The sequence below is a fragment of the Haliotis asinina genome, chromosome 16 (genome assembly GCF_037392515.1).
Source record: "Haliotis asinina isolate JCU_RB_2024 chromosome 16, JCU_Hal_asi_v2, whole genome shotgun sequence".
NCBI lineage: Eukaryota > Metazoa > Mollusca > Gastropoda > Lepetellida > Haliotidae > Haliotis > Haliotis asinina.
Genome location: NC_090295.1, coordinates 47,950,556 through 47,967,299, shown reverse-complemented (window position 1 = coordinate 47,967,299; position 16,744 = coordinate 47,950,556). Strand labels below are relative to the sequence as shown.

The 16,744-nt window shown below is 37.5% G+C and overlaps 1 protein-coding gene across 6 annotated transcripts in view; it reads right to left on the bottom strand.

Moving 5' to 3' along the window:
• LOC137268927 (rap1 GTPase-activating protein 1-like) overlaps positions 1-16,744 on the bottom strand; it is a 299,889-nt gene that overhangs the window by 63,639 nt on the left and 219,506 nt on the right. The window contains exon 1 of one of the 6 annotated variants that reach the window (XM_067803541.1): positions 9,080-9,111. The exons of the other annotated variants lie outside the window; for them this stretch is intronic. Within the exon in view, the coding sequence (XP_067659642.1) occupies positions 9,080-9,096 (17 nt within the window). The 5' untranslated portion in view covers positions 9,097-9,111. Of the gene's footprint in view, positions 1-9,079; positions 9,112-16,744 lie in introns of those variants that run through there. 6 annotated transcript variants of the gene reach the window in all.

Sequence of the window (16,744 nt, the reverse complement as noted above, 5' to 3'; positions counted from 1 at the left end):
TCTGCACAGGATGCAGAAGTCAGATGACGGTCAAAACATGGTTACCTTTTATGATATGCATAGGCTGTTGGAGGCTACTCTTCCTTAGAATCCCCATAGGGCTGAAGCAAGACTGAACCAAACAGCTCGAGTGAATGTTACATTTGACTTCTTTCCAACTGACATTGTCTATTCATAGTTTCAACAATATTCCTGAATAATGCATTCTGGTTTGTGAACAGCGTATCAAAACTATCTGATAGGAAAGGCAGTAAGACAAAGTCTACATTGGAGAAGTAAACATAAACTGGGATACTTGTGTGAGATCTAGGGGGTTAATCAGGCAGAACCCATGTTCACAATACCATTGCTTCTTTACCTGAAAAGGCATCACACAAATGATGATGATGATGATGATGATGATGATGATTTGGAATTTTGATGTGCGCTTTCCAACATAATGCATGTTTTACACAAAGTCATAAATACTTTGTGCCCATGCAATATCAGTCTGTTATCAACCAGTCAGATGACAAATCAAGGCCAGTAGCAGTCAACTTATATTCGACTGGCCAAAACTGATAAAAAATGCCTAGCCAATCAAATACAATCATTTAGAAAAAAAGGGCTGTTCTTAGTCCATGTAGATTTAATTCTATGCTAAGAACATTGCAAGAATATTTTTCATCCAAATTCTACATTACAAGTACTGAAAAAAAAACAAAAAAAAAAACCACCGGCAGGTTATTGCTTCACAAATTTCTGATACAATATTTGATTTGGATTAAATATTCTATAAATCATAACCAGTCTGTGGCAAAGAATCAAGTCAATGTTCCACAAACTCTTCAGAATGAGAAGACCCAAGACCAATATAGTCACGTAACATTAATTTTTCACAATATTAGCCAAACGGATTAGACAAAATCTGTAATGTTGTAAAAACAAATATCATTCAGCCAAAAATACACAAGGCTGGAAATCCTTCCATGCCATGAAAACAATGACCACTTGATAAAATACAATATTGGGAACAACTTCCCCTATAAAATATTCCAATATAAGGCCACATAATGTTCAACAATGCTCCCGCCCCACAGTATTACCCAGCAACCATGGAATGATAGCAGATCAAATATCCCCTTATCACACGGACACATGTTTCGGTAAACAGTTGACATTTAAATTCCCCACTACCTGCCATTATTACATTAGTTCTGTCAACTTTAATCTTACCAACTGCCAATCAACAATATTTTCTCCCTAATACGCTCATGATTTTCTCAAGAAAAAATACTTTTCCTTCAGGGCAAATGTATGATCATGAACTGAAATTCATTTGCATCAGGATTGTTTTTTCCTTACGCTATCCGGAGCATTTACTATATCCTGCTTATTACACTTTTAGGATTTGTATGAAACAAATACTTGATTGTAGAGCAAACTTTTTTGGCATAATGTGTATATTTCTGCAACTACTTCTACAAACATTCCTTTTTCATGATAAATTTGCTATGCTTTCAAAGAAAAGAACAATTTTTTCAAACAGAAATCCCAAAACTATTTCTAAAATATGTCCTGACATTTACAATATTTATTACTCCATGTTGTTTCCATGTGATTATACTACATACTGTTGTAATGTACGTCATGTATGTATCTATATTTCTATGTTCATAACTACTGTGCTCATATTTGTAGTTTATAGAATATTGCTGCTGTTTCTTGATGGAATGCTATGCAATAAATATCTTATCTTACGAAAATTCACAAAAAACAAAAACACAAATGAAAAAGATGTTTCACCTATTTAAATCTTAAAATGGACCCCAAAATTCAAAATAGCAAAAACACTTCAACCCCAACAAGGAAAAAAACAGATCACATATCATATTATGTTGATTCAAAATAATAATAAAAACTGACCAAAAGTTGAACCAGTTTTTAGACAATTTTCAAATGTCCATGATTTGAAACTCAAATTCTAGTTCCCATTTGAAATGGGAACAAAACACCCAACATTCAACACGCTACATTGAAGCTTAGAGCCTGCTTTCCGCCTAAGTTATTCCACCTGCTGTTTAACAGTTGGGTAAGTTTGCAACCACCTTGTTCAAGTTAATGTTATACATCTGTCTCAATAGCTGTGTCGCCAGCTTTCAAACTCGGCACACTGCCGACCTAACTAATTGCACATTTTTCAAATTTTATCAGAACTGTTTTCACACTCCTAGCGTGGATGTTTGTTTTGTGTTTGCCTATTTTGTGACGATCCCGTAGGTTCTTGGGGGATAGGGTGAGTGAGTGTTTTTTAGGGTGAGTCACTGAGCAATAGAGGGAGACCACATGTGAATGACAGCATTTGAAAGTGACTGAAGGACAGTTTTACTGTTCAAGAGTGAGTAAGTGAGTGACTGTCCAAGAAATTAGGAATAATTATGAGCCAATAATCAGAATTTAAATATTTGTAGTTTATAGAATATTGTCATTGTTTCTTGGAATGCTATGCAATGAAATATCTTATCCAATCTAAACATGAGTGAGTGAATGACTGAGTGAGTGTGTGAGAGAATAAGTGTTGTTAGATGAATCTGACAGAAGATATGATTCCATATTCCACCCCTGTGGTATACGGAGTCAGACTTTTGAAAGCAACGACTGGCTGGTCTCCATCATGGGGGGGGTCATAAAATCTTCAACTTGACTACATGCTCTGCAACTAACTATGCCTATCTTTCAATGATTCCATATATATTTTTTTTTTCTTCAATTTATTTTCTTCTTCTTTCATCTTTTTCCATGGCAAACTAGGTGCAACCTGACAGAAACTGTGAGTAAGCTGTAGGTATGAAGGTTTTGTGTCTGACCTCTATTGCCCAACTGAGCCATGCCCTCACAATCAGTCTTGAAGCTGCATCATCAAGAGGAACAGCTAGGCACTATAGATCAACAGGCACTATAGATCGTATCAGCCTGGTATTTGATATAGACAGGAATGAGACCACTTTTAAACAAAGAGACAAATTGTTATCCAAGGCATTTGCTGACTGACAGATCTGATTTCAATGTGAATTCATCTTTTGTTAGGAAGTGGAAATCGGCTGTAAAGTCCTTTTATCTTTTGTCATAAAGTGTTGCCATGGTGACATCCTGGAATTTGGTGTCTATCAATCCTAGCTATCTATTATCCTGGTATTAACTGTAAGTGATAACATGTTCAAGACAGATTGAAGAAAGTTCTTGTGGAATAATAGAAACTTGCTTAAAGAATTTGTTTGGCCATGTCTGCCGAAATGTCTGATCTTTAAAAGTGTGAAATGAAATTACAAACATGAAAGAAAAAAAAAAGTGCCAGTTACAGACTTAATACTTCTATGACATGCTCAGTTTGTAATGATGACACTTGTTCTGAAGATCAAGTTAACCTGATAGTTGGATTTAATTTCCCGTGTGCTGTTTCAAGGATCTATGTGACTGCTGTGTTGAGTTCTGTCAAAGATCTGTATAACAGTTGCACTGTGAAAAAAAATCAAATTTCTCCTGTGTTTATTAAAGATCAATATGCTGGTTGTACTGTGTAAAATTTTATAAATAGTTGTGCAGTGTTGGAGATGGTAGTACCATGTGTCGTACTGTACTAAAATGAATGACAGCTGTTGCATTCGTGAAGCACCTGTTCGTGATTTGGTACATTCATGAACATTTTGCTAGTTTTGAATCATAACGTTAACGCTACTAGCATCTTGAACAACATCTTGTTGTGGTCTGGCATCAGTCCTTCTGAAGAGATACAACCAGTCATATAGCAGCCAAGATAACATGGGAGAAGATTTGCAAAAACACGCCTCGTTTTATCCAAGATCACTTTCAACATGTAACTATTATTTTGCTCTGTAAACACACCAAATCCCATTATTCTGTATCTAGCCTACAATTGAGAGTTTCTGACAAACAGTAATTTGCACTGAGCCCTGCGTGGGAGTCCTCGCACAAGGACATCATTTATTCTACCTGATCACACACTACAGTTGTAGCAAATCTTGTCGGGACATAAATGCAAATGCACAGCGACTCTATACACACAGCAGTGCACTTATCAGACCAGATATCACAATTTATTCTATTGTTTCATGCACGTCAAGGTTAAAACTTTTTTCCCTGAGTAAAATCAAACCGACATTGCTATGAACCCATAAATAATAGATGTGCTTTTCATTACAAAAATGTATGCCATTTGCAATTTAGCAACTGGTACTTCAGTTTCCAGACAACATTTGCTTAATCGCTTCAGTAGCTAGATACTGACAGCCATAATACACTGACTTATCTGAAAATAAATATTGTGAACAATCCGTCACACTCCATTGACAGGCAAGCAACAACCATTCATAGCATCGAATATCCACATGGCAACACTGCAAAATTTCAGAAGCTATCAACATCAAGAGATTATCCCCACAGATGAACAGAGACCAAGGGGTTTACAGAAGAAGAAAGACAAAAAGAAAAGTTTTTATTTCAGTGTCACGTGATCTTACAATAAGATCGTAAAAGGCTCATAAAATATATTGCACAGATAGTACAAAAGAGCATCCGATTTACCTACCAGGGAAATCAATAAGACACCAGGCTTCACCAATCACCTCCTAATCCACTGTTACAGCATCATCCCACCCTTAGTATCTTATCCTAGCTTTTGTTAGACTACCACCACCCCCCACCCACCCTCACCGTACACCTATCAAATACATTGGCCTCCATTGTAACAATACCATACCAGCTTTTATATATTTTAATTCTCTTTTCATCTGCTATGTCTTAATTGTATAGACATGCTTAAAATCATCAGTCTGGCTTCATGTACATTAATAGTATATATATCCTGTTTAACTTTTAGTTAGCATCCACCTGACGAAGGGGCAAGGAATTGCCCAGAAACGTCGTGAAAACAATAAAGAAGAAGTCCATCACATCCCTAACATTTTGTCATATAATAAAATCAAACCTCATTTGTGATTTTACATCCTCCAATCAAGTACCGCCTTAAATGGTATCAATCACACCTAATTAAACTGTCTCTCAATCAGAATATTTCTACTGATGTTTTCCTAATCAAAAACATGAAACATTACACCTAAGACCAAGTTCCACCCACAAGATAAGTCATGTGGGATGCATGCAATACACTTGAAAACTGAATTTGAAAAAGACTTGGCAAAAAAATGTACATGAATTTTTTATAATTATTAATTCAAAACATTTTCATGTCTTTTTCACTGCAATTCAAATCAAAATGCAAGACAATCATATCAGTACATGCCAACACATAAGATAAGATATTTGTTGCAAAGCTCTCCCTGAAGGAACTGTAGCAACTTTCTATAAACAACAAAAATAAACATAGGAAGTACAAAGATACATACTAAGTCTTTTTTTATGTATTTCAGAATATGTTCAGTAATGTAACTCCCATAATCTGGGACTGATAATGTAGCAATGTTTATTTGATATCTCATGACATTTCAGATCTGAGCACTGTCGTCAAAGGTATGATAGAAACTGACTTAAGCATTTCATACTAATTTTTTTTTGAATAAACAATAAAAATAAGGCACAATTTACATCTAACATACAGTGGAAGCTGTCTAAACCAGCACTCATCAGGACTGAAGAAACAATCCAGTTTAGGCAATGTGCCGGATTGTAGAGCTGATGATAAATGTTCAAGCCACAGACAGGACTGAGATTTTAAGGTGTTGACACCTTGCCAGATTGGACAGATGCCAGTTTTGACAGCTTCCACTGTAGTACATTTCAGTTGTTTTATGCTAGCAGTATACTCCCATCAGAACCCTCATTCAGAAGTTCTCAGCTACACAGGTTCCTAACTGGCCCCAACAAACAGAAAAAGCCAAGGGCTAAAAGAAAGCCATATTATATGGCAATTTCTGATGCCCTCGGTGACCTCATGGTTGTTCATGGCCAAGTCCTCTGGGCCACAGGACAATAGAGGAATTCATTTCTCCTGAACATTTTATCACAGATTGTATCCTGTCTTGAATCCTTAAACCCTAAATCAATTACTAACTCCCTCATCATCAACAACAGCATCCCCACCACTGAAGATGTTGCAACTACTCAGCTACAGACTCAAGGTCAAAGACCTTCTCACAGTTCCTGGCAAAAGCTGTGCCCTCAGTATCCCTAACACTAATTGATCTCTGAAGAGATAGGCTTAGCCTTCTACATAAACAGCACCAGAGTCTAATGAAGTCCACAAAATGGGTTTAGCACGCCTTTGCATGAATTTCAATTTGTTATAAAATCTAATTCTGTCTCTGCTGATCGATATCAACATCTTTTCCTTCTATTACCATGGAGTGAATTTTCAATTTCATTTCTTAAAAGTATTTTTGAGTTATTGAAAAGTGAAACATTTTTAACATGCTGTTAGGAGTGCTAAACTTAATTACATTTCTGAACTTTTCGGCTAATGAAATGGCGTTGTCAAGAATACCTTACAGCCCAGAGTGAGTTTTCTTTAACATGTCACTAAGCAGCATCGCAGTTATATTGGATATTGCTGTTATTTACTATTCAGTTATATGCAATATTGCACATGTAGTAGTTATAGCATACAGAGATAAAGTCAGAAATCAAGCCATTTTCTGGACAGCGGACAAAATGTGAAATATTCTGAAATGATGTGTAAAGATGTTAGAAATGTGTGACGACAACCCTTAGTTTGTCATTTACCCTGTTATAGGACCTTGTAGATGCTTCCAGCTCTGGTAAAATACATTCAGAGTGAGTGAGTGAAACATTTTTAACAAAATTCCAGTCATATCATGACATGTGTACAAAATGCTGGAGGAAATATGAAGTAACTGTGCATCATTTACCAATTTTGTGAATTGCACTTGCATATCGTGTTGGCAGGTCAAGAAACACACATCACACAAAAAGGGGGCATAACTCTGCGCAGTGAACAGCAGACAGGCTGGGCGCAAATAGGCTTTTTACTGGCCCAAGTCGCCCTAAAACTGTAAAACCAACCAACCAGCAGACAGGTATGACTCTGAATTTGTCCAAAGGATATCTGCAAGAATCATTATCAACGGTTATGACATCAGCGTTTGCAATAACACAAGTGTATTTTTCTGCACCCGCGACACACATCACAAACACTGATGAAGGAAGGTACATTTGGAAAAACACGATCTACTTTACATTTTACGTTCAGACCACCCAATTACAGAGCAGCATCAACATAAACTGATATGTTACCTTGTCACTGCCACACTGATGGTGAATAATGGAATTATACAACACAATGGTTGTTGCTGTCATTACGGAGTCCAGTATTTTACTTCATAATGCCAGAGTAATTTAAGTTCAACGCTGAATTGAAAAAGATTTCAGTTGGCATCGTGTAGGAGGAAGGACTGAAAAGGTTCAGATATCAGACAGTTTGTTACTTTGGTAAAATCTCTAAAGCATGGTGAAAGGGCTGTCAAACCTGGACACAATTAAGGCTAACTAGGAACTGAACCCATGATCTTAGGTGTCTGGTGTGCCCATTGATGTATCTCATATCAATGAATTGTGTTGCATAACATGTCTGGTCAATCCATTCCAAACTTCATGGAGTGTTTCGAAGGTAAATCTCGCTAAACTTAGTGAAATAACATGGCTTCAAGTACACAAAGTGAGTGTCATAGAACCACAAGTTTTGATCATCCGAAGATAACATAATCAGCGCAACAGGCAAGACAGCATGAGTGAGTGATTGAGTGAGTTTGGTTTTACATCACTTTCAGCAATATTTCATCAATATCACAGTGAGAGACACCAGGAAGGGGCTTAACACATGGTACCCATGTGGGGGGTCGAACCTGGGTCTTCAGCATGACAAGCGAATGCCTTACCCATCAGGCTACCTCACAGCCCCTAAAACAGTAGCAAAGCTATTTTCATTGAGGACACCTGGTGTTCATGGAAAGCATAAGCTCTTGCTGACATGTACAGAAGAAGCTGTCAAAACCAGCAGCTGTCTACTACTGCAAGTTTTCAGCACTGGCATGAAGTATCAGTGCCCTCTGTTGCATGCACATATATCATCACTCAAACGCTGTGAAATCTGGCAGCTGTAAAATCAGGATCTTGGTATAAAATGAGCTGCCAGAACATGTGTTTATACAGTATTTAGTGCTGTCTAAACCGGCATGTGGCCCAGTGTGTGGCGAGGAGTCAGATGGATGTGTATTATCACCAAGTAATCCAATGTATATGAGAGTGACAAAACTGGTACTGTTATAGCTGTAGGCAACAGTGTAAGCTCTAGAATCCAGCACGCTGTCTAAACCAGATTTTGCCTTCAGTCCTGACACATGCCGGTTTAGACAGCTTCCATCGTATAGACATGGGTACCACATGAACCACAAGATTAGGAAATTCTGCAAACTCAGCAATATAATATCAACAGTCATTTGCAGATATCTCTGATATTCTGAAATTCTATTTCTTTTCAGTTAGTGCTTAATACACACTATCATTTTCAGATCAGATAGGAATCATTATATATGGTGTGTACTTGAACAGAATATCTACCATATCACACCAACTCCTACAAATTTCAGAATGTAATTATGTCTGTGTCTATGGATATGACCTGTTATCTTACAAAATGATGACTTATCCAGTGAAACCATCTACAAGTTTCCAAAAACCTATTTTCCAAACAACTGTACATCGACTTTCACCATTACGGAATCCCTACAGAATTCGTACTGTCTGGTAAATCCATCAATGTTATCTACAACCTTAGCACAAACCAGCCATCGAAACTACCTGTCATACTGGAAGATTCCATGACAGATTAAGCTAATCTGAAGTACAAGTTCTGTAAGTTGTAAAATTACATTTCAAACTGACATTATCTCGAAACCCACTACAACATACCAAATAACTGGACCATAACTTTCCTGTCTTTGAATCCTTCATTTAGACATTAGCACTGAAATATAGCAAGTCAGTGAGTTAACATTAAGACAAAATCATGTTAATAGATAAATTCCATCACAAAGATTTCAGGACATACCTTGGCTTTTTGGTCATGGCGGTCTCCAATGTCCTTGTATTATCCACAACACATGCACTCAGAACTTCACAGTCACTGGGCAGAAGATGCACAGCAATTTGACCCTAAGACTGAGTGACATGTAGGGAGTCACAACAATTAATTAATTAGTAATCAATTCAATAATTATCCCCTATGGAATTACAGGGATTTATTCCCCATTCAGCAGACTCCGCTTCCTTCCTGGCTGAGCAGATGACACTAGTAGCAGAGGACACTGAGGAGCAGACGCGAGTTGGGATGGTTAGAGGAGAGCATCTCAATATCAATATACGAGTGGTGAGGCTGTGGACAGACCCTGTGACAGGGTTGTGATTAGGAAATTGTCACAATGGACATCTGCATTAACTGTTTACCAACAGGGCAATTTCATCAATGAAATGTTCAGTTCATAAAAAAACTGTGTAACTGGCCATCTTTCAAGGAAAATAAAAAATTCACTGAACACATAAATATGGAGTAAGTGATTTGAGAAACTGCCAACACTCCTGGAAAGAAGCTCTTGGAAACAGGGAAATGAATCAGAATGTTTTTTACAAACTCCACTGGCGTCAGAGCAGCGCACTGTCATGGATACCGTGAATAATATCTCAAATATACACACTTTATCACAACAGTCTCTACATTGCTATGTTAAGAACAAACATATACTGTGAATGGATACATATTTCCTGTGCAGAAAACCAACTGAAATGACACTGCACTGATATGTCCAAATTGATAATTTGCAAGTTTTCAGTTACAGAGCCAATCCCTCATTTCCATATATAAACTCATCCCAAATATATACTCCTGGATTGAGGTAATTGTCCTGTCATGTGAGGAAAAGTCAGATTACAACATTAACACATTGTTCACATGTGTTTGATACAGTAAGACTGGGAAAGTATGTACAGAACACTTCCTTCCTAGACTTGGCGATGCTGGCTGTGGACTGTCCAATCAGAATCATGATTCAGTTTTATCATGTTGCACTCTTGTTCAACAAAACACAGGCTCATTTTTGAATCACGAAACTGAACTGAAGCAAAATGGGGCAGTTTTATGAACCAACCGTGAGTCATTTGAGGACAGGAACAAGGACATATCAGGAGCCATTGTCAAGCCCTTCCTGTTTTCCTTTGTAAACCACTTCTTTCAGAAATCCTTTATCATTTCATTTTGACTGAAATGCTTTGGTAATGTTTTCATTTCATTACTGTAATCCTTCTTCTCCACAAGATAAAAGTATGGTGGAAGCAAAATGGTTAAATTGAATATGACACTGTTTCAACATTCAGATAATTAAATCTGAATTTTGCAACTTTACAATCACAACTTCTGAAAGCACATATCGATCAAGATTTGAGGATCAGCAACAAATCGTCCATACAAAACAACTTCTGCCAGACCTTTCACTGACAAAGCATAAACCTTCACGATCTATATCCACCTCCTTTCAATCCAAGAATTCCAATCAATGGGGGAAAATAAATCTTCAAATTTCCCTCCCACTGTCAACTCCTGCCACACCAGAGAAGTGACTGTGAGGCATGGAGGCTAAGTTCCACAGAGCTAATACAGAGCATTACCATCTCAGAGCCTGGTCTCAGAGCCCGGAGCCCAGTGCAATATGGAGTTAAACACCCTCAGCTGTCCTTCCACAAAGTACCTCCCTCTCACCATATCAACATCGTAATCTGACACCTTGTCGTGCAGCAGCAGCCACCTTAATCAACACAGCCGGTTAATCAAGCTTCAGGCATTCTTTTAAGGTTTTGGGGTGAAAGATAATATACTGTTTATTATTTCGGCATCCAGATCCGGGTTGCATTTTACAGGCCTATTGTGTTTCTGTGCCAAATTCCTAAAAAATCAACTCACGTGCATTTAGAGGTTCCTTCATCTTTTTTCATAACTATATATTTTCCTTCCTTTGTCAAAGTATTTCCTTCTGTCAGATGCAAACATTCACTGATTAACACTGCATGTAAACAAAATGGAAATAAACTCTACATCTGCTTGTCATTTTCTTAATTAGTTGGTGCAGTTGTAAAACAAACAGAAAATACATCTAAACATTTACATAACATATCCATACCAGACTCTGTGTTGCATGTTAATGCTTATAACCAATCAATTTCACATACAATAAACCTTAACTACATAATAATCAGAAAACAATATGATTTCTACAAATCACAGCTATTCCTTAACAGCTGTTTACAATATCTACCTCCACTATAGACAATGATTGCTAACCACTTTACCTCCACACAAAGATGACAATACACTGATAATTGCACCACTATAATCAAAGATGAAATCAAAACACTAGCTTCCACATGACTTGTTTTAGTGACAATGAAAGCATCTCTTTAAATTCAAACTCCGACAACAAGCCTCGTCTATTGACCAATGTCTTCAGACAATGCTTCTGGACGACAAAGAGCAGTGGTTTGATGTGCATCATTACATTCAAGAAGCCTTGGCTCTGTGCCCAATGAAATCTCACAACCATCCAGTTGTGAGGAGGCATGTGTGTTGGGTGAACTCGGCCAAAAGGAAGCTGCCATTTTGTTTATCTGTCCAAAGAGGCATCTGGTGTTTGGATATGGCCACACATGTTTTTTTATGACATGGGGTAATTTTCAACTGACCTTGTTGCCAGTTTGGTCATAAAATTTAAATCTGGTGTGGCATTTATGCATTTCTTCCTCAAGATGGCTGCTTCTATTTTTATTTTGCTTGCTCTGGTTCAGTGAGAATGTTGGTCATAAACTGCACACCCCAAATCCAATGGTAATAGTGAGTGAATGATGCATAGACAGTCACTAAATATGTGGATATGATAATCACACAACACACTGGTGGATCCAGGGTGGGTTGGGTGGGTGTGTGGGTGTTTTCGGTGCTCACCCCCCACCTACCCCCCACCTCCCACCGAAGATTCATATATCTGCCTATGCAACACACTGAATTCATTCAGCTGCAGTGATTCCTGTTATACTTATCATCAAAATACAGAAATACACATTAGCCAATATCATAACACAGAAAGAAAAAAATGCCTCAAACCCCAGGTCTACAACCCAAAAACACCTCCTGTTATAGATTGGTGAAGTACAGTTTAGGTCTAGTACTGATCACTAATTCATGTTCTGAATCAGAATTATACTACATACATCGCAATCTATGCTTGTTAAGATGGTGCTACTTCATACAATGATGTGACAGTTCCCATTGAGAAAATAAAGGAAATCTTCCATGCTTGTAGATAAACTGACACAAGAGCAATGCTGAATTTTACTTTGTTTTAATTAGTGCACTATGGAATGGCCTTTGGTGTACAATTCTGTATTCTTATTTAGGTTTGGGTATGGTTCAGTGGCACGGTTTTAATATCGCACATGCTAAAAAAAATATATTCTGCAGACTTTCTACATCAGAATATCATTAGAATTGTTTCTAAGCACCAAATGTGAAACAAAAAAAAGAATTTGTTGAAAGTATGAAGGCAAGTAGATATGATGTTATTCTAGCAGAGAGTTCTGTTATAAGAAATCACATTCATGCAGTACACACTTTCAAATTATAAACACCATAATATCTCTTAAATATCCTCATACATAAATCAGTATGATATGTTTCACATATGTGTCAGCCATTTTCTTTGTGGTCATGCTTTCTGAACTTCACAGAAATAAATTCAACACACAGGATCCTGGTGTGCCATATTCAACGTCTGAAATATTCATCAGTTCCACTTCATTTCCACAAAATCATGACAAGACACATCAATTAACTTTAACAAATTTATTTTCCCATCATTCTGAATAGTAAGCTGCGGATTATACGAAGTGAGGGAAATATCACATGTGTGTTGGTGGTTGTAAAGAGAAAAACAACTCCTCACTCTCCTGTTAATGTAATTGATAGTGGTGAAACTGTTCTGATCATTCACTGAAGGTAGCTGAATTCCCTGAACAACTAGGTTAACCACCCCACGTGTACAGGCAAAAAGCATTCTCCACTTCCTGTTGGCTTGCAGGTTCAACCAACCAGCTTCAATCCAGAAAACCAACTAAAATCAACTCAACTATCCAGCCAGAATCCAATAATCCTAACAACCAACTTCCATCAATCCTTACAACCAGCCTCCTTCAATCCTTACCAACTATCAATCCTTATAACCAGCCTCCTTAGATCCTTACCTACTATCAATCCTTATAACCAGCCTCCTTCGATCCTTACCAACTATCAATCCTTATAACCAGACTCCTTCAATACTTACCAACTATCAAATCTTACCATCCAGCACTCATAACAACCAGCTACCATCAATCCTTACAATCCATCTATCTTAATAGAACAGTCCCCACTAATCCTTATAATCAGACTCCATCAATCCTAACAACCAGCCTCCATCAATCCTTACCATGTAGCAACCCTGACAACCATAAACCTGTAATCCTTGTCATTCTTGAAACCAGCATTCATTATGTGTGGAAACAGATTCCAACGTGCTGTCGCTACAAACTAGTGATGGAAATTACACAAGTGGGTCACTGAAAACAAGAGGTAACACTAGGTGTTTGTATAACAACAACAAACTGAGTGAAAATCACAAATCACCAAAAATGGCATACAAAATAAGCGACTGTATCAGTTGAAACCAAACATGCAATCTCCCTCTCCCACTTTAATGATGAATTCTGTTAACAGCGTGGCTTGTGTGGGAGGAAAGCCTTCAGTGACACTGGCCCCATCACGGAGAAATCAACAAGCATGAAAGTACACAGAAATAATGTCCTTGTTCAAGACCTGTAGGCAAAAGGCAACAGGACAAACATATGGTATCAGAACTTGAACGTGACTTTGGTTTCAGGATGAATTGGAAGTGACCCTGGAAATTTAGTTCTTATATTTGAAGTGAGTGAGTGAGTTTAGTTTTACACCGCACTCAGCAATATTACAGCTATATGGCGGCGGTCTGTAAATAATCAAGTCTGGACCAGGCAATCCAGTGATCAGCAACATGAGCATCGATCTGCACAATAGGTAACCAATGACATGTGTCAACCAAGTCAGTGAGACTGACCACCCGATCCCGTTAGTCGCCTCTTATGACAAGCATAGTAGCCTTTTGTGGCAAGCATGGGTTGCTGAAGGTCTATTCTACCCCGGGACCTTCACGGGTCTCTTATATTTGAAAATATACTTTATAGAAAATAACATTCTTAAGGGGCCCAGAACAATTATTGCAGAGACTGGTCTAACAATTATTGCAGAGACTGGTCTAACACATATTGCAGAGACTGGTCTAACAATTATTGCAGAGACTGGTCTAAACTAACTCCTAGTCTATGAATATTTAAAATTTGTTGAGAAACGAACTATTCTTTTGGAACAGAAAAGGAGCCCCAGTGAGATGTCAGATTCAGAAACTGAACTTAAAGAAAACTAGTCTTGTTTCATTTAGTTCTTAAAGCACAGCAGAAAGGGCTTGTCAGAAGGGAAGACAATGTAGTGTATTGACTGTGAGACAGGTTAAGATTGAGCAGATCATACAAATCTTTCTAGACTTACGTTGGACATCTTTTTCAGTTTATTCCCTCCAGAATGGTAGATGGGCTTGATCTAGGATGTTGAAAGGGTGCAAAAGAAATTCTGGCATGGTAAAGGTCTGCATCACATAATCCCTCCAGTGTATATAGAGTCTATTGTCACAGTACACACATACATCAAACAAACGTGCTTCCTGTGAATAGGATTCCTTCGATAGTGTGGTTACCATTAGCAACATACTTGATCTTGATGAAACAAACAATCATCAATTCTCAGCTCAAAACTTACATAGAACATTCAATCACTGCCAGTCGTTTGGCAATACAAGCCCCTACCATGGATGACAAAACCTTATCATAATAAATAATAACAATCTATTCAACTTCCGTGATGAAATCCCTTTCCAACATGCCTTTCCAACACTGGCCCCTAACCTATAAACATGATGAAATTCCAAATTCGCAACTTACACAATGGGTCCAGATAATGCCACGATGCAAGTATTGATCTCAACAGTGTAATAACTTGGAATTTTGGCCTCCTTGTCTTTGTTGGACACATCGGTGCGACACCCTATTTAGTGATGCCTTGTCCAAGTCGGCAATTTCCATTCTGGTCACAAACTAACATGCAGTGTAAATTACGATAGTGTTTATAACAAGCCGTGTTTATAACAAGCTGTGTTTATAACAAGCAGTGTTTATAACAAGCAGCCATTTGCATGATTTGGGGGGAGCTAAAAAACAAGATCAAAATGAATCCATCCCTGAGAAGGAGACTTCCAGAAATATACTACCCCCCAAAAAAAGAAATGCAAAACAAGATTTTGTTTTAATTGCTTAGTAACATAGGAACATTTGATATACATATCTATATAACCTAAATAATTCAGAAGTATATAGTTTTACTTTTGTAATTCACATTAATCAGATTTTATTTTGAATTTCATAATTTCAGTCATTTAAGTCAAATTTGTCAGCAAGATGAAATATGTACGACAATCATAAACATATCATACCAAAACGTTTTAGATAACTGATATACATTCGTTCATACTTTATATTAATAACACAGTGCACCTTTCTTCAGTAGCATAAATGACATGAAGTACATCAAAATTCTGAAAACAGAAACGACCTAAACATTACTCTCGTAACCTTTCAACTTTTTCAAATGACATAATATTTACATATATCTGATACAACTTTGCTTTGTTCCGTTCAAGTCCTGTGAAACACTAGAAAGTCAGCCTTATGATGTTTCTCATCTTTGTCTCACATGTTGCCATTAACATTGCCATGTCCGCAAAGACCCACAAAAAAAGCTATTGACTAAAGGCTACATGTCACAGATGCAGGTGATGTCCTTATCACGCTGGTCTCGTAAAATGACCCTCATATGATGACTGATGTTGGAAAACAGCAGGAAGAGAGAGACAGTAACAAGCTCTGCATGGAGTTCTATTGTAATGCAGACTGTAGTCTTGGGGCGGAAGTCAAGCCAAACTGCTTCCTGTGTGCGACTGAGCACGCTCAAAACATGGTGATAGATTGCTGTGGTACGGAACAATGCCTCTGACACGGAAATAATGATACAATTATGTGGTAAAGCCCTTCCAAAGAAACACAGGAAACCCCGTGCATGTATGAGTTCTTGATAACATCGTAACCTGAGTGACAAAAATAAAGCAGGGTAATATTTTACTTTGGCTCATATTTGCATCCTTTCCACAAACGCCCATTCACTATCATCATTTAATGTTAAACAGACAAAACCTTTAGATTCATACACTCATTCTGGGCTGAATAGCTGACTTTTTATCAAGAAAAACATCCCAAAATACAGAGCAAAGAATTTGTTTTATTCTCGATGCTGAGGACTTTTCTCAGTTTTGTATCAATAGGAAATGTGATTAGCAATAACGATCGATTTCAAGCAATATGCCACAATTCATTAAAGTGAATGAGTGAGTCTTATTATCAGATGTTAATGAGATGTAGACTGAAGTGAATACATGATCACCTACACAATAGTAACTAATGATCAATGTATGGCAAATCGTACAAGATAACTGGTGGT